We start from the raw sequence: 18,962 nt of genomic DNA, 5'->3' as shown, positions 1-18,962 counted from the left end.
GCACCATCGATCGGGTACTTACTGTTCTAGGTACTTTGTCCCAGGTCTTTTTCAGTCGATAAACGGCCGCATTCGTGAAGGCGGCACAGATCTGCAGCACCCCGTTAAAGTTGTGCAAGCAGCGGCAAATGTCCGCCACGGCTGTCCACTTCTCGATGGCCGCTACCCGCGCTGCCATGTTGCTCCTGATGGGGGAGGGAAATGGGCAACAATGGTTAGGAAGAAAAACATTCCCCCCGTTTCCCCAAACTGACGTACCTTGACACTATTTCCGAGCAAACTAATCGTGAGCCATCGTTGAAACGTTTCGTCATAAGAATGATATGTTCCGCACGCGACTTTTTGTCCGATTTCATCCAGGCCTGACCGAGAAACTCTCTGTTACGGTGCCGCGGGCGATAGAGACACACACACACACACACACAGACACAATTAGCTTTCCAGAAGGCTCGGACAGTACACACCCTGATGGTACTTACTCGCTACGTATGGCCAGGAAAATCTGGTGATCCAAATACGTCATCTGTTCCGCAATCTCCAGCGCCGACAGTGTCTCGATGCTTTCTTTGCTCGGAGTCTTCACGTGCGTTTGTGTGTGGGAACAAAATTGCTCATTATCATATGACGCCTAAAGGACCAAATTCCCCCCCCCCATCGTACCCCCTCCCCATCCGTACCTGCGGTGGTGTAAGCAGTATCTCGAGCATTAGCTTCCCGCTGTCGATGTCGTCGCGGCAGAGTAGTCGCAGCAGTTGCGATGCAGCTCGATGCTCAGTGGGCAATAGGTTCGGACTGCAGGTGATGTCGTCCAGGAAGGCTATCGTCTGACTGCGCAGAGCTGCATCCTGCTCAAAGTCCTGGAAGTGCTTCGACACCCAGTGTCGCAGCACGTTCAGCACTCGCATCGTGGCCGGCGAGCTGACGACGGATTCCTTTCGGTTCCTAGCCTCCACCTCGGGGGGCTCATCCCGGGGATTGCTGGAGGCTGAGGTAGCGATCGCGAATGCCGCCGCTGCCGTCGATGTGCTACTCCTGTACGGGGTTACAATGAGATTGGGTGGAGGGCGGGTGGGTGTTGGGCGGCGCGGTTTCGAGGGCCATAGGGGGGTTTTCCGTCGCGCGCCAAGGTTTAGGTGAAAGTTTAGGTTTGTTTTCGTTTTAGTTTACATTATTCGCGTGATGTGTGATACAGATGTGTAGCAGATAGCAATAGCAGATGGATGTGTGATACAGAGATGACGATGAATGGTGTACAGGTTAAAAAAAAGATGAACACAGTGGGAAAGCGGATGAATGGGTATTGCATCAGGCACACGGAACAAACGATGGTCAAACGAGAGACCGGATTGATTGAGATCAACGGAACGGTCAACGGAACCTTGCAAGTTGCGAACATTTTACGCCTTGGAACGCGAAAGTCGCAAGTGCTCCAATTTCTCCACCAACCAACGCAAAAACTAATTTTCCAGGTAAATGTGCGTAGAACCCAGCAGCGAGCTATTAAAGTTACATTCACGAGATTGCTCGCCCGCTTCTCGGAAGCATAAAAGCGAGTGTTTCCTCCCTGTGGTCTCCCTAGTGGGAACGGCGAAAGGTTGATTTATTCTCACAGGTGATTACGCGCGAAAGCATCAACACCAACGCGCACGGGGCGGATATAAATCATCCCTGCTGCACAAGCGTTCGCTGTATCGCGGCCCGGACCCGGAGTATCTGGATTCTGTCGCTGACACCTCCACACGCACCTGCTTCATTACTATTCGTGTCAGTAGGGGGATTGCTTGGAAATTGCTTTCCCCACCTCCGCAGAGCAGTTCCCGCATGGCCCAGGACCAAAAAGGCCTGTAAATAAAACATCTCGGTCGAGCTTGTTATGACACCACAACCGCAACACACACACGCACACACAGAGAGTACCTACAGGTTGGGCAGGTGCGCTGTCCTCTCGGGGGGCTCTCGGAGTGCCACGGAGTGCCCGTCGTCTTGAGATACATACATTATTTATCTCCGTAAACTTTCACTTCAAACCTTTGCCTTCGCGTAACGACGACCAGAAGAACAGCTCATTTCGCCGAGGGTAAATGGTAATTTGAAATTTGATCTTTTCTGTTCAATTAATGTCTCGATTATATATTAATTGCCGAATCTCTGCGCAGATTCTGACGCTTAGCAGGAACAGTCTGCGAGCTCTGATTTGCATAAAGTTCAAATGATCGAAATCCGTTCTTCGCTGTGGTTATTGTGGGAGTGCAAACGACGCGCAAAACATAATTGATCAGGGCAGAGTAGTTCTCGGAAAACGGGGGTATTAATAACTTTGCGTTATCATCATCATGATCGGGCCTCCCGAAAATCCCCCACCCTGTGAAACAATAGTTAGGGATGGGGTGAGCCTTTGTCCGTAAAGTCCTTCAACAAGCAGAATCAGCAGTAGGAGGAACTTCACTTCACTCCATTGTTTCCAGTCGAGTGATGATGCTTTAAGCAAATTTTCCACATTCGAACCGATCAATCCATGGGCTCGTCCAAATAAAAGGGAGGGGAAAAAACGGTAACCTAGCCGGAACTTACCATAGCGGGTCCGGTCCCATACTGTGAGCATGCCAAATATTGCAAACACAACGAAGTGCGATCAAATTTATCAGATGATAGGATGAGGAATAAGGACCATCGAGCACGAAGCAAAAAGAAAAACCAAAAAAAGTCCGGAACGGTGCAACCGATCCGGGCAGCAGGACCACGGTTATTATTCCCCGGTTTCAATTGGACGTCATCAATTTCATCGTTTGGAAAATTGATAATAAAACCGAACCCATTCAGCGGCACCGGCGGCCAACGACCAATATGTGGAGTGTACCGCAAGGGGGCCAGGACAACGAAGGCGAAGTTGATAAGGGCGGGTAGTGTACGAGTAGTCGGTACGAGAATTTCCCAGGCAATGGCAGGAAGCAAAATCCGTCCATAAAACCCGAATCACACACACGGAATGAAAGAATTTTTTTGTTGTACCCCGAATAAGGATGGTGAGATGGTGGGGTGGCCATTGCGTTGAGATGAATAAGAGGCACCATCCCACACAAACACACACATACGCGCGCGCGTAAGGGCCAGACCATTTCCCATAGTGCCAGGTGTGCACGATAAGAGGAAAACGAGTGAGTACGAACCAAAGCCGGCCAGCAGAATCCCGGTCCCGGCCATTTTATGGTATCCGAAATGTGATCGGACATGAGTGTGCACGCAGTGTGAGTGTGTGTATGTTGCATATTAGTGTGGGTCATTTGGGGGTTTGTTACGAATGAGTTATCGCCATCGCAAAGCAAGAAGGGGCGTATCGGGACGACCGGGGGGGTCAGCAGATAACCGAAGCCGAAGGCGGGCGAAGTGGGGGGACGGTCAGTTACACGGACGGCAATAAAACCCGACATTCCAGATCGTTCAAAGGGCAAAAAGGGACATACCGTTGACAGAAGGCACACACGCACACACAAAAAAAAAGTAGAGAGCATAGAGGCACAAATCCGCAGGAATCCGCCAGAAGGACGCAAGATTTGTCGGATCGGGGTCATCACACCATTGGCGGCATTGTTCGAAAAAGGTGTTTTAATACCATGTTCCAGCGAAGATGGAATGGAATGGAACGGTTCGTTCGGACGTATAGAGAACGGTGCAATGTACGCATAAGGGGAATCATTTTTCACATTACAGTGCATTTGTTACGGGGAAAATAAAAAAGAAAAACAACCACCAACCATCATCATCCGATTCCGATTCCGATGGTCCAATAATCGAGTCCGATCCGCAAACAGGTGGATGGATTTTTGACCATCGTTATTAAACGAAAGGCCGCATTTGGTTGAATGGTGTTTGTTTTGTTGCGTTTGCATTTTTTCAAATTGTATTTTGCCGCAACGCAACAACGAATGTCACATACCGCGCGAGCAGCACCAGGCGTAATTCGTTGTATTGCATCATGTAATCATTGCGATGGTTTTGCAAACCATCAAAACCCGCGCGAATTTGCCGAAACCCCGCACGATCCAATGCAGGAAAAAGGTTTACCCATACGTACAAGTTTGTTTTATGAAAGCGTGAAGTGTGTTTTTGTGAAGAAATAAAGCAAAGAAATTTGCAGCAACAAAACAAAAAAAAAAAACCGACGCCCAGCCCAAAATCCCAACCCCGGTTTTATCATCCACCCGGCAGGGGCAAACCGAAAGTGGATTGGATATTTGAAGTGGATCGCGAGGCGGTTTTAGTAAGCGAAAAACCGGTGCTCGCAAATGTTTTAAAGGGTGGAAAAAAGCGATATCGATAAAGCGTATCCGTATTACGATACCAGCGATCAATCAAATAAATTTAATTATTTTTTTCGTGTGCAGCGTGAAGCATTGTGGAGCGAAATGTTGCAATTGCGAGGAAAAACGTATTTGATTTTGCATTGCGTTTTATGACCGAATGGTAGACGACATGAACGTTCAAGTTGAACAACCGACCGTGTTTCAATGGTGATTCATTTGACGGAGTTTTCCAATAAGAAAGAAAAAGCATACGATACAGGGGCGGATTATGGTTGAATAGTTGCCATAAAAGCACCCAGAAGGGTCAGCCGAGAGAACGAAAGAAATAAACGGACAGATACAGCACGACGTTCATACATCACGATCAATCAAAACCACGAGCAGAGCCAGGTTCAGCCACAGTTTGTTAGACGGACGACGTCAAACAGGCATTCGACGACAGACAGACACCAGCCCACAGAGAGCCACAATCACACACACACAGATAGACACACACACACACGCACAGCCAGACAGCGAAACAGATAGACAGATAGTAATAAGACAGATAGATAGCGAGAGCGTTTAAGGGTTTTGCGAAGGCATCCGGCAAGGAAGGCAACGTTTGTCCCGATGTGAATCCAGACAATGACGATCCGCCACGCCATGCGCCGCAGAGGGGAAGGAGGTAGGGTGCAGGATGGTGATGTGAAGTAGATCAGGGTAAATAAAAATACAGTCCCCACGATTTAGTTTGTCACAACAGGAGCAACCGAGCAACAAGAGAGCAACCGGAGATCAACCGAAAGATTGATGGACCAGCGTATTGGGTTGAGGGAGATGGATTTTTTGTTGTTTTTGTTTCAATGTGTTTTTCCACAAATACAGCCATTGCAACACGATTTGGTCCGGGAAAGCGTGAGGATTTGTGCAAATGTAGCGTGGAGTAATAGATCGGGAAGTGATAAGAATGTTATTGGAGCAAATTTGTATCGAGCCAGCAACATAAAACGGACCAAAGCGGGTGAGGCAAATGAGTTCCCCGGGAAGTGGGTGGGTGGTGTGTTTTTGGGTTGTGTTTTATGCGTCCGTGAAGGCGATTTGTTTTAGTAGGTGGGCAACATGTGGCGCGCACAGTTTGGGTGGATTGTTGTTTTTTTGGTGTGTTATTGTGTAATTTAGATATTTGAGTGTGTTTGTTTGTTTGTTTTTTTTTACATAGATTTCATTCGTCGATGATCATTGGATGGAATTTGATGAGTCGTTTTTGTTGGTTTTGTTGTTGCAGATTCACACAATTGATTGGGGTTTTGATTACAGTCGTACAGAATGCACACAAGAGAACAGACGTAAATATAAACATCCATCAACACGATCACACACGGTATCAGAGCAAGTGAGAGCAATACATTTAGAGAGAAAAGAGAAAGAGAGCAAGAAAAGAGAAACATAGTGTAAGAGAACAAGAAACAACAAGTAAACGGTTCGTAACAATTAACTTAAGAAGTAAAACATGGCATTTAAACACACACAGGTTGAGCAGAGGACTAATTTTTTAGAGGATTGTTTGCTGTTTTTTTTCGTTTGTTTTATTAAATGTTCGGATGAGTTGGAGTAGCAGTTGAGCGAGATTAGGTAAGATAGATGAGAAATAAGACAATCCCCAAGACAGACAGCGTAAGAGAAGGAGAGAGAGAGATAGATATAAAGAAGAGAAAGGAAACAAAACACAGCACATGGTTGAAACACGAGCAAAGATTGAGCATTAGATTGGATTGGAGCTAAAGGGCTATTCGCTTTGAAGCGCTATTGTGTGTAAAAAGCTCTACATAGTTTCAATTACCTCCCTGCCACGGTGACCTAAGCACAGATTCTATTTAAAGAAAACTGTAAATAATTGCTACAAATCACAGTGTTCATGTAAATTCTTCTCTACACCTACAATCTACCAACTAACTCGCTAACAATCGTCCCTCCCCCCAAACAGTTGCCAGTACAAAACCCTCTTCAACCATCTCGGGGTATGGCTTTACAATGCCTTGTCCTTCTGCTTCTGTGAGGGGCTCCGGGGCCACAATTTGTTCCGAGCATGAACGGGTTGCTGTCGGGGCCGACTAAACAGTAACGGAAGTTCATACATCACCCTTGGAAATACATTAGCTCTAAATCTTCATCAATCTCCGATAGTGTCCGCTGCTGCTTCGTTGCTTCTCGAGTCACTGAGTGGCCCGGCTGCCACTGCACTTGCCCTTGTTTTCACTCTCAATGACTTACACACATAACACACACACACAAACCCACACAACCCTTCAGCCCGAGGACGTCCCTTCTCCGTTTTCCGTTAGTCAGCGGTTGGCCGCCTCTTTAAGAAAGCGCTCGAAACCTACACGCATGTGAGCACAGGACGACTGTATTTCGATGGGGAAACACACAAGATTTATGTTGCAAAATACGTTTTCATCGTTCCAATTGCTATAAATCTTGTACCAAAACGATGGCCTCCGTCGCTCCGCCTCGTCTTACCGCGCTTTACGTGCCCGGTATGTATGTCTGCGGACACCGAGTGTCTTGCGGTAAACCATAAGGCTCACCGGAACTCCAACCGGAGCTGGGAAAGAAAATGGCAGCAAAACTAGTAACTAGCAGAAGAAATCCGTGAAGCTTCTTGGTTCATTCATTCTTGGTTCCCGAGACAGCTAGCTGCAGCTCGGTTCGAGTGGAGTGAAGAAGCAGAGTGAACATTATCCTCTTATCGTTCGGTTTTGAATCTTTTCTTCATTTGCTCCAACAGTCTGGTGTGCATGTTTCCATTTTGTGTAATCGTCAGAAGCAGAGATTTGAGGAGTTGCGGGTTGTAAACGGCACACAACAACTGTCTTAGCGACACTCCTGTCTAAGGCAAACGTCCAAAGTTAAGAAAAAAAGCTTTACGAATTGTATTGCAATAAAAAAAGTAGACTCTGCTCATACTTTGCTACCGTTCAGTTTATGATTTGCTGTATCTTCGTTTTATTGCCCACCGTTTCCGTCCGTAGCCCCAAGGCAGCGGAATCGGAACAGCGGGATCGCTGTTTGCATGCTGGGATTATTAAGAACTATTGGAAGGATGCGACGCTTCCGAACGTGACGGTAACTCTTCTCTTGATGGGACGATTTCTTTTTATTTTTTTCTGAGAACATGGAGGCAAATGGTACCGGGCACTAGCAAAAAAATACAATCATCTTTTATCATGTTCAAGTTGAGCAAACGACTTTACTCAATATCAAGTGCTATCGAATTTGTTTTGTACCTTCTTTTCTGATAACTTCATGCTTCCAACTCAAAAGAAGCCAGTTTCTATGAACCATACATTTGCATCCAATGTACTCGATTGAATATGTTTCTTTCAAGTTGGACGTTCGCCGCGATCCGATAAAGCGGATTCGACCAACAAGAAACCCACTTAGGTAAATATTTCCCACCAGACGTGCAACCAAACGCCGTTGCGAAGAGTGTTGCGCTCTTCGCTTGGCAAACATGGTAGATGAGCACGTTTTTTTTTCTTCTTCTTTTTGTTCCTGTTTTGGCATGCTCGAAAGGTTCTTTTTTTCCACTCGCATTCCCAGCGGCTTTCGGTCTCTCTATCTGCTGGCGGGGTCATGCGATAACCTAGCGTAGCATGTTTAACATCTTCGTGTGGATAAGATGCAATAAATCATAAATTGTCGGAAACAGGACTACGTAAACAATGTTCACAACGAGTACAAACACACGCACAAAATGCAACCGTACAATTGTGTAAAGGTTTCCACTCCTTCCCAAGAGATTGTTCTTTCGGCCGTCGCCGCTGCTGCTGCTACTGTTCTTGGCAGTTGTTTTTGCTGATGGTGGCCGTTCCTTGCCTGGCTTGTTTGGACGAAGAAAATTCAACTCCCTCACGGCACCTCTCGGCATCCACACGGCATAAAATACATCCGAGAGCATGTGTTTGCATACATATACACGAGAGCCGGTCGTCGGTCGTAATCCAGCAACTTTGTTTGGTCTTTTTTGCTATCTTTATCAAACTACTGCACTGGCAGTGCCGCCGTTTGCTTGTGTGAAAACATGTCAGATCCGATTGTCTTCTCACTTTAGAATTTAATACACAATCCCACAAGGACACAAGGGTTGGTGAACGGGGAAGGCACATGCTGCTGCTGCTGCTGGTGCTGCTTCGACATGTTCAGTAGCTTGATTTGACTGTCGACGTTAATGCCTCCGAAGCGGAGCGAGTGGACCGAGGCGTGTAGTAAAGGCACACAGCCGGAACATCCTTACTGACATATTTCAAGATTAAACTCGTGTACTTTTGCCGAGCGGATGGGAAGCGAGACCGGTCCGGAGTATGACAATTGTCGTGATTAGTTACGTTGGCCTTAATCCGATTGTCTTGCACGAGACAGCCGGTTCACTTAGCTCGAGCCCAGCAGCATCTAGCTTGCAGGGCATTAGTTAAAGCTCCTACCAGTGCTAGAATTTAATTTCAAGCCATTGCGGTTTAATTAAAAAAAACCATCATAATCCTTGGAAACATCGCTTGCGAAAGCTATCAAACGAAATTCATTGAAATGGACCGTTTTATTTATGATGTTGATATTGATTGTTTGCCTTCAATATCGATCCGAAAAGGGAATCTAAAAAACAGTTTTAATTTTGCTTTTAACACCGATTTTAACGGTTCGTTTTAAGGAGCTATCAATACGATGCTATTCCGACAGGGATTCGAATTGTATCGATGCAAACAAACGCGGTGTAATTAGGCTATTAATAAGATTTATCTTTCCCTGAGGTTTATCTTTCTCAAGGATTCTTCAGTTTTTTTGTTCTCCCCCAAAAGTAGCGAGAAAAGGATTCGTTTCATGTTTCCTCCATCGTGGAGCGAAGCAAGTTTTTTACCGCTCTCATCCTAATGCCCAATCTTTGAACGTGCAGAGAAAATATTTAGCTGTATTTTTGTTGTTGCTAGCAATAAATGCTAGAAATTAAAAAAAATTTAACCAAAAATGAGGAACCAATTGGAAATACACAAATAACTCCCAACCAAATAAACCATTCAAACATTCGTTCCCGGGTAACATAAATCGGCAGAGAATAAAGACAGTAGAAATAAACCCGGATAGCAGGCTTAAAGAGAACGTTTAACAGACGGCGAAAAAAGGAAAAATAAACCCATTTTTTAAGAGCAGAGCGGGAGAGAGGTTTATATAAAGAAAGAGAGAGAGCGAGAGAAAGATAGAGAGGGAAAGAACAGTTCATACTCGAACAGTAACAAACAGAGAACAAAAGAAGGATCAGCCTGAATTAATCAGCAGAAGTCATAAAAAAAACATCCTTAGTAATGCCATGACCAAACAATTTGAAAAAAAAAAACAGTTAAACACAACAGTATGCAAAGTGGTCTGATCCTTGGCATGATGCTGATTGAAAGTAGGAGTAGGAAAATCTTTGTTTTGAATCGTGAATCGCCGCAGTTATCATAGACCGCAGGCGGCGAAAGACTCAAGCGAGTCTGTTTGACAGGACGCGAGCACGTGCGTTAGATAAACTAGTACAGCTTCTGAGTGAACCGGGGAAGTGGGGAGTGGTATTTCGTGAGAGGGGAATTACACTCGTGAAAGGATAGATGGCCAAGGGGCTGTGAGGCTGGAGGTGTGAGGGAGCGGCTGCGTTTACCTGCGTTGCGACTGGCGGTAGGAAGTGATTACTACGCCTACTTTGCTGGAGCAGTGAGGAACAGGATCGTGCTGCATGGAAGCTCGGGACGAAATGGTGTTCAGCGATACACCGCCAAGCGATCCACGCGGTGTGGTGAAGATGGACGTGGCCATATCGTCGTCACTTTCGGAAAATCGGCGCGTGCTGAGAATGAACGGTGAAGAGAAACGAGATAGAAAAAAGGAACAAAAAAAAGACAAAATGTGGGTGAGGAAACCGGGTGTTGGGAGTGGATGTGTTGGGAAGTGGTGTAAGCAAGTTAATTGCCGATTAATAGGGTGGTTTGCAAGCAGGTGCAATCACTATCGCTAACAGTATGCAATATCATAAACTGGAGATGTATTATACAGGATGCTTGGGAACTGCAAAATCTGTGATTGTATCAAAATGCTTCTGATTTAAAACTGTAGCCGGCACTGGAAACAAATGTACGGATGCATTCTTACGAAGAATATTATCGAAGCGATTAAATATTTACAGAATAACTTCGCAAAGGGGTTTGCAGGATGCCGGCGTGAAGGATTTCAATTTCAAAAACTTCTATCTTCTATGTAAATTGTACACAAATCACTTGCAAAATATGGGTGCTTTTGGGGACATTCGTAGGGCGATGAAATGTGGGCAAGTTAGCAAATATTTTGCTACTTTGTCACTACCAGACCCGGACCAGAAGAGTGAAATTCTAACGCAGCAGTATGGACACTGCACTGACCTTGTACTGAAACGCTACACTCGGGAAACACGACATCGCGAAAATGACGACCAGCGAGCGGACGTGTGAGATTTTCAAACGGACAGCAAACGATATGCTTTGGGCCGCAGCCTACTTTGCCCATAAATTAGTGCACTATTTATCACTCCTCTGTGCTCATGGGACCGATGGGTGGCGACAAGCTTTCGTCTTATGCAGCCGAACGCATGGTAGAAGGTACACAAGGGGATACACACACACTGGAAGCGATGATTTATCGTACAAAATAATTCTACGACCAATGGACAGTTCCTGCGCTTTCGCCTGCGAATGCTAACTCCCCTAATGCCACCGCGGACTGTTGGCTGGTAGTCAACACTAACGCATGGCATGGCAACTGAGGCGTACACCGTAAAGCGGGAACATCAAAACAACATCGAAGGAAATCCAGTCATAGGACTGTGCTCAGCAGCACATACATTAAGCACATTTAGGTTGTCTTGCAAAGCTCCTTTAGGGACGGCATGGGGCATACGCACCTGGAAGAATCGCGATCTCGTTGAGGCGTTCCAAACAGACTCTTGCGCTGTCGTTCCGGTGTCTTTGGGGCGGAAAACTTCCTGGTCGTCAAACGTGGGCTGCTGCTAGTCTTTTCACTCTATAAAAAGCAATGAAATAAATAGAGCTTTTTTTAATGTTTGCCTATTTTCAATAACAATGAAAGTACCCTCTAATTACAGTGCAAACGATACAGGTACTCGTTGAACTGAACTCAACAACTAGACAAACGGTTCATCGTAACTAACGAGTTCAATTTTCCCATCCCACTACACGACACCCAACGGGCGGGAAAACTGTAAAACTGAGGCACCCGAGTCTCCCGAGTACACGGACACGCTGTGGCATGAGCTTAAGCCGTAATAGTAATTTAATGGTAAAGGTCAGTCGGTGTAAGTGGTCACAGGGACCGTACCTAAAGCCTCTGCCCGAAACTGCACAGCGAGTGATTTCTAATCCCTTCCCTCCGGGGGTGGGGGAATGGGTGGACCGTGAACGTTCGTACCGTACCTTGCTGAAAAGGCTGCCGTCCCCGTTGAGCTGCAGGCTGTGCCGATGTTGACACAGCGCTGCATGCGGTATGGCAATGTTGTGGCCAACGCTCGGGCGCCGGTCCATCGGCAGCAGATGGGGCGGCGAGATGCTCTTGGTGGACGTGGCCGTTGTCGTCGTCGTTATCGTAACCGTCGTTGTAGTCGTGGTCGTCAGATAAGGTTGAGTTACGATTTTCGGACCTCCAATCTCGAGCCGCCCCTGCACGATGGTGGCTTGTTCCGACTTTAGCGGAAGTGATTGCTGCTGCTGTAACGGCTGGTGCAGCGGGGAAGGTGCCCCATTAGGAGGCTGCCCGTTCGCGGGGCTGTAGCAGGGAGTGGTCGTTACGGTCGGGGGCGTTGGAGGTGTTTTAATTTGTTGCTGCTGATGTTGCGGCGAATGTTGCTGGTGATCCAGCGCTGACTGCTGTTGTTTGTCGGGCGTTCTTGACGCTTGTCCCGGTTCCTCCTCCTCCGTTTGGCTTGTGTCGGTCGTGCAGATGGTAGGCGTCGGGGGCGCAGCGGTGGCGAGGGTGGCCATTTTGTGTGCCCTAGGATTAACACGCTCCGGCAATGGGCTGGTGGGCGCTTTCCCGTACTTGAACGTGCCCTCCGTGGGCGTGTCGTCTGATTTATCCTGTCCGCCGGAACCGGTTGATCCTACCAGTGTGACGCTGCTCAGATTGGACGGGGAGGAAGGGCCGCTCATGGCCGTTTCTAAAAGATGTACAATGCACAACAAAAGGGATTAGTGCGTGTCGGGCCAGCGATGGGACGAGTTGGTAGGTGTGCAATGCGTCATAAACATTGCTTAATCACCTGTTAAAGTATCGGAGCTACTCGAGCCGGGCATCGTCTTCGGTATTACCAGGTACGAGTCGTCCTGCGGTTGCTGGTGAAGCTGGTGCTGAGATTTACTTTGCAAATGTACGGTGCCTCCCGTTGGAGTTGGTTCGATCGGTTTCTCCTCCACCACCTTCTCGTTCAGATGGTGCGTGCTGTGGATGATTACGGGGCCCACCTGCTCCGGTATCCAGGAGAGGGTTTCCTGCTCCGAGTTCTGGTGATTTTGATAGCCCCGGCGAGATCCCCGAAAGCGTAGACCTGTTGAGTCGCCGCTCATCGAACGATCCCGGTCAGCGCCTTCCGAACAGTAGCCTAGCGATTGTGGGATGGGAGGAAATTGAATATCGAACACGAACAAGCAATGTTTTGCAGCCAACACTGCCGCCTGCTTACCGGAAACGGAGCTCGCTCCGGACGTGCGGCGAGGAGAAGCGCGCCCATCTTGGTACGGTAGCTCAAGAAAGTCGGTCTGATGTTCGCAATCGCACGATGGCTCTACGGGCGGATCGTAGAAAACGCTCTTCAGCGCATTCAGCACCGTTTCACCGTCCGTAAACACTCGATACGTAAGCAGAAATGTGTTCAGAAAGTCTATCGACAGGAACCGCAGATCTGTAAGACGCTGCAGCAAACGCTCCGGTGTGGCATAGCGCACCTGTGGCAGTTTGCACGAGTTCAACGTACGCGAGAAGCGGATGTCTACGTCATCCTTGAAGAGCCGCGGATCGGCCCGTAATGCTTGATGGCCTGCAAGAAGAGATGCTTCAGATTTTAATTCACCAACAATTGGAGCCGCCACATTTATAGACGGACAGCCGATGACATCAAACATGCAACACAAAAAAGAACAACGGAAGAACATCCAGTTCCCATCGAGGACGGGTGGCGCACAGTGTGCAGTGGGGAGAGAGAAACAGAGAGAGAGAGAGAGAGAGAGACATAGAGATCGGATCAGGATACCACCAGGATACAACAGCTGTCTGATGGATTGTACTACACTCAACATTCACATACGTGCATACACACGCGCACAGCCATTGCAGCTCTCTTACCTCCCGAAGATCCCCCAATTCCCGGCGAAAGCAACGAGTGCATGTGGATATTATCCAAACACTGCGATATGTCACTTATCCAGGCTTCCTTGTCCTGAATGGTCGGCGCTACCAGATGAATTCCATGACGGGCGCCCGATTTTGACTCGACAAATATCTTAAAATCTCGGTTGCCCGCATTGACCGACTCTGTTACGCTCAGCGTACTGCCCCGGGTGGATGCGGAACAAACCGAAGCATCCTCATCGTCGTGCTGCACCTCGCTCGGATCCTCGACCAGCGTTGCATCGGCTAAGGGAATCTTCCCAACGTCCGGCAGAAGATGCAGGCGGCCTCCCGAGGTTCTGAAAGATAAAACAAAAAATATTAACTACCATTGGATATTTGAAAAATCCGTTATCGCACAAAACTGTGCTACTGAAAGGTTTCATAAAGCTCAAACGCGTCCTGAAACTTATCCTGAAATATGCGCTTTGCAAGGATTGTGAAAAGTTTCATCGGCATCCGATGAAATGAATCCTGAAATGTTTCACCAACAAGCGAAAGCTCGGTCCAGGGTTCCTTACCTTGTTGCTATAATCATGTGGTTCGAGAAGAGGAAACATTGCCGCACTGCATCACGCTCGCTTTTAAAGGAGGCCAGGCGGCTGCGTATTCGTCCACGACCGGGCGGCACTTGCACCAAGCTTCCTGCAAAGGAACGTAAAGTTTGACAGCATAAAGTCGCATTCTGACAGCATCCCAGGTGCAGGTTTATCGCTTTCAAGGCAAAAAGCTTTCTCCCCCCCCCCCTTCCCATTGGCAAGATCCAAGCCTCTCTCACCTTGCCTTACAAACACCTGATTGACGTCGAGCAGAATATCGCAGCCCTCGACAATCATTCGCTCGACGGCGAGATTCTTGCGCAGATTCTCCGTTTCCGACACCTCGTCGTGCATTTGACGCGACAGATCCTCGAGCTGCTGGCGCGCATTTTGCAGACTCTTCCGCTCGACATGATCGTGGGGCGTGTGAGCGAGCAGCTCGTGCAGCGTGATGATGTACCGCGGGATCTGATGCATCGGGTAGGTGAGGAACGTTTCGAGACTGCGCCCCTGGCAGGCCGGTTTCGCCTCCAGACGCTTCAGCACCGTGGCAAAGTTGGTGTTGCTCTTGCACTCGGTCAGCACCTGTAGACTGTAATGGTGGTTGCGCACATACTCCTGGTAGATGCTCAGCATGGGCAGCAGCATGTCGAACAGATCGCCTAGAAATGTATTCGGAAAATTAAAGCTAATTTTATACAACATGATGAATGGGCAGAGAGGGATTGTGAGGCGTGCAGAGGCCGCTAGAAGCGCGATAGGTTTTGGGGGGGGGGAGTGAAGCGAGACGAGCAGATGGGAGGAACCGTGGCACACATGCTGCTCTCCCGGTCGGGCGCGGAGTAGAGTAGCAATCTTACCAAGCACTAGCGTCGGCCACGACTCCAGCCGTGAGGTCAATCCCTTCAGGAATATCTGGTGCAGGAACAGAACCGTCTCCGAGTTGAGAAAGATCGAGTTGACGTCCTCGTGCGAGCAGGGCGGCCGCTTCGAGCTGGCCGCCATCTTGAACGGGCGCAGGAAGCACGCGACCAGCACCTCCAGCTGCTCGAGGTACTCCTCCTCCGCCTCGACCATGCTGAACACGAGATGGTTCCGCTTGCGCATGCTTTCCGCGTGCGGCGACCGGATGTACTCCTCCACGATCTGCTTCCAGCGCCGGCGGCACAGCCAGCCGCGGAAGAAGCTCTGCACCTTCTTGATTTTGCGCAGCTCGATCGAATCCTGCACCGAGGCGCACAGCCCCGGCAGCGAACCGTGGTCGTCCTGCGAGTCGCCCGGCACACTGAAGCTGCCCCGCCCGACCGGCGTGGCCGAGTAGCTCGAGCGGGTCTCCTTCCTGAGCACACAAATCTAGCCCCGGCCCGGAAAAACGAGGATGGTAGGAAGGCCGACCGCAGGAAATATCGTGAAAACGAAATGTCGACACGCGCCAAAACCGGAAACGAGGAAAGTCAAAACAATAATTAGTTCGTAAGAGTGTTGCACAGACCGCGCACCCGCGTGCAAACAACCCACCACTCTATTGTGCCTTCCCCTCTTTCTTTCCCACCCTCCCAGCCCCCTAGTACCGGCCATCCCAGAAACCGCTGAACGCTTCCGGCAAAGCTTCCGGCCGACGTCGTTGAAGTGTAGCGCGAAGCTAAAGGCAAGCAACAACTAAGGACGATTAATAACCTTCTTCGTCGTGCCTCGGCGTCCCACAGGACACAGCACCACACTCTCTCACACACACACACATACAGAAACAAACAAACCCGAGCCCGCTGGTATCCCTTCCTCGCCCACCCAGGCACCGCTTCTCCCCATTCTTACCTCGGCACGTAGCTTCCGTATTTCCGAAGCCAGCTCCTCGCACTGCTGAGTGTACTGCCATTTGGCCGTTTTCTCGCTTTCGACCACTTGCAACAGATGGACATGCTTCTGCTCGAGTTCCTCCTTCTGGAGTAGCAGTTTGTTGAAGCTGGGTGGTGTTTGTTCAACGGAGCGCACGAGAGAAGGTCGAAGATGTACAAGAAAAATGTATTTTTATTTATATGAACTGAACTGCTCGGGCTCGACGGAACGCGGGCGACAGTGAAAAAGAGGGCTTGCTGCCATTGCCACCGTCAAAAGGAAAGCGCACCTTAACTAGAGAGCGAGCCTTCAAAGCCAACAAGTGTACTAATTAAAATGCAATCAGTTGAAGAGCGTTTTGGTGGCAGAATGGTGACGAACTCCTGGCCGCTGCCTTCTCACTTTCTAATGAATATGTATGAGGACTGTGTGAAGCATTAAAGCAAGAACCTGTGGCACGTGTATCTCGTGGTGGGAAAGTAGTAGCAGCAAAGGCACGCGCAGGGGAGATTTATTACACGTGTCTTTTGCCTTATGAAAAATATTGTCATTATACATGTAAAATTATGCACTAACTATTTCCTTCCACGAAATGGGGCTAGCTGCTATTAATAAGGGTCGTGGTGTTTTTTTTTTCCGGCAAGTCTGAACCTGAATAATGAACACACTTACCTTGCCTCTCTTATTGCAATAATCCAGGCTGAGCACTCTGACTCTGTGGCTGCGCGCAGTTCGTACTGTCTCTGATTTTCTCGTCGGTAGCAAATAGTGAAGCAATGCTGGAAAAGGAAGAAAAGATGAGATACGAAATTAGGAATGTTAAGAGACAATCACGAGGATTAATGCTATTCATATGATCCTTTACAACAAATAACTCCCTGCTTGGAAGCCATTCAGGAGCGAGTCTTATTAAGAGTCCTTTTCATGGTAAAATGCTTGGAACTATTGTAAACAACAACGATCCAGCTCACGATCAGTATAAGTGAAAAAACACAAAATGACAAACAAAATGTTCAAGCTTAAACAATTCAATTACAGCAACGAGTTTTAAAGCGAACATTTACTTTGCCCTACCATGCATTGGCAGCATTTCTCACGTTTACGGTCAGCTGGGAGCCATCACTTGGGAAGCAAAATGCACTTGAGCCCAGAAAGTGAAATATTACACCCCGAGAATGCCGCGTACCGCCCGGGAAAGATCGGATTTATGAATCTATAAATACGACGCACGGTTTGTCCAGCGAGCTTTCATCCTTGCATTCCTATTCCACCATCTTCCATCGGTGTTACTCAGCGACCGAGGAGCCGACTCCACTCCTTTTCAAACACTCAACCCACTCGTATCTCACTCGAAGCTGGGGATTGTAATCAAATTTCCTTCCGCTCCGCTGTCTCTCTCTCTCTCCCCAGTGCGGTTGTGGCAGCATTGTTGAAACCCATTTGTCTACATTCATGACCAGAGGCAATTGTACCGTTGTGCTCTTCCCACACACCCACACAAGAGATGACCACAGTAAGAATGGAAAGAACTCTGTATGATGCTCTCGTACTGCTATCGTGAATAACGAACTTCGTGTCCCTGCAACGCCATGCCTCGCGAGGCGTTTTGCTGACCCGTTTCCGAAGGCGCAGTGGAAGAAACGAGAAGTAACAGTGCAACAATAAAACCGTCCACAGTAAGGGAAAGCACTACGGAAAACGGAACGATACGTTTTGAAAAATTCATCCAACGCAAACACACTCCACAACGACGACAAAGACGGTAAGGGTGCAGGGTTCGTTGAAAATCCCTGAAGTAAATCTCCAAAACAGCACCCAACCGCTCCTGCTGCACAGGGAGCGTTGGGTCGATTAATTTTTAAGCACTCTTGCAATGCTTTATTTAAGTGTCTTGTTTGTGCGCGAGATGAAGTCAGCAAATTTGATCAACCGTTGTTTCCATACATCCCGTTTGCCCACCCGCATGTGGAGCGTTCTTGGGAGCAACACAGTGCCAGCGATAAGATCTCACCACAGCGGCCAAACAACCGCATCTGCATCCAACTATGTGTAAAAGTTCGCACGGGCAATACAAAAAGCTCACCCCTGTTACTACTCGCGCGGTAACGGTGAAGCATTTTCATCATCCCATTTCACTAATGGCAATGTGGTGCAAAACACTCCAAGCTCCTTGGCACCGCGAAAGCTCCCGGCCTGCTGCGGTTGCGGCTGTTTGCAATGCTCGAGGAATTGGTAGCATCGGGAGCAGAAAACAGAAAACTCATTACACAACCGAAACCGAACCGAGGGTTCGAATTAAATTCCTCTCGCCGGCTTAACACCTCCTACCCTCGCCAGCTCTCCCGTTCTCTCTCTCTCTCTATGTTAACTTCTGTACGGGGTGCTCTTTTTGCCAGGGCGCACTTGCAGGCACCATCATTGATAGCATAGGTTCGCTGCTTGGAAGGGATGTGAAGGGCTGCTTGAAAAGTGTGATTTGGCCATAATTGCCAGCAGCTGTGACGGAAGAGCGGGATTAATTATTCGCACCATAAACGACCGTCGCCGTGGGGAAGGAGTGGAGTGGAGTGAAGCTTTCACCCAAAAGGGGCCCATCATCACTATCGCATCTCTCGCCGTTTGTCGCGTTTGCATGTTTAGAGTGAATTAGCTTAACCGTAAGCAGGTTCGTAAGCACACTCGTGGCACGGTTGTTTCAGCACTTTGAGCACGTTGTTGCTGAAGTATTCTCAACTCAACAGGACACAAATGAGATCACTTCGTGTGCGAAGGGCTATTGTTTGTGTGTGTGTGTGTCTGTGATAATTTACCCAAATAAGATTCACAGCAGCATTGGACAAACTTC

The 18,962-nt window shown here is 48.3% G+C and overlaps 1 protein-coding gene across 7 annotated transcripts in view; it reads right to left on the bottom strand.

Annotated features, from left to right (window-relative positions):
• LOC121603473 (ras-specific guanine nucleotide-releasing factor 2-like) overlaps positions 1-18,962 on the bottom strand; it is a 53,573-nt gene that overhangs the window by 21,321 nt on the left and 13,290 nt on the right. For 3 of the 7 annotated variants that reach the window (XM_041932234.1, XM_041932235.1, XM_041932236.1), the window contains exons 5-20: positions 16,790-16,896; positions 16,097-16,244; positions 15,142-15,634; positions 14,521-14,943; positions 14,264-14,387; positions 13,698-14,041; positions 13,039-13,407; positions 12,619-12,957; positions 11,777-12,516; positions 11,248-11,366; positions 9,976-10,161; positions 2,572-2,592; positions 678-1,032; positions 480-577; positions 259-378; positions 23-185 (exon numbers count right to left, since the gene is read on the bottom strand). In XM_041932234.1, coding sequence (XP_041788168.1) covers positions 23-185; positions 259-378; positions 480-577; positions 678-1,032; positions 2,572-2,592; positions 9,976-10,161; positions 11,248-11,366; positions 11,777-12,516; positions 12,619-12,957; positions 13,039-13,407; positions 13,698-14,041; positions 14,264-14,387; positions 14,521-14,943; positions 15,142-15,634; positions 16,097-16,244; positions 16,790-16,896 — 4,149 coding nt within the window. The remainder of the gene's footprint in view (positions 1-22; positions 186-258; positions 379-479; positions 578-677; positions 1,033-2,571; positions 2,593-9,975; positions 10,162-11,247; positions 11,367-11,776; positions 12,517-12,618; positions 12,958-13,038; positions 13,408-13,697; positions 14,042-14,263; positions 14,388-14,520; positions 14,944-15,141; positions 15,635-16,096; positions 16,245-16,789; positions 16,897-18,962) is intronic. The other 4 variants (XM_041932237.1, XM_041932238.1, XM_041932239.1 and 1 more) reach the window with 4 other exon arrangements.

Source organism: Anopheles merus, chromosome 2R, assembly GCF_017562075.2.
Source record: "Anopheles merus strain MAF chromosome 2R, AmerM5.1, whole genome shotgun sequence".
NCBI classification, from domain to species: domain Eukaryota; kingdom Metazoa; phylum Arthropoda; class Insecta; order Diptera; family Culicidae; genus Anopheles; species Anopheles merus.
Note: the sequence above shows the minus strand (reverse complement) of the source record. Positions and strands in the feature narration are given on the sequence as shown.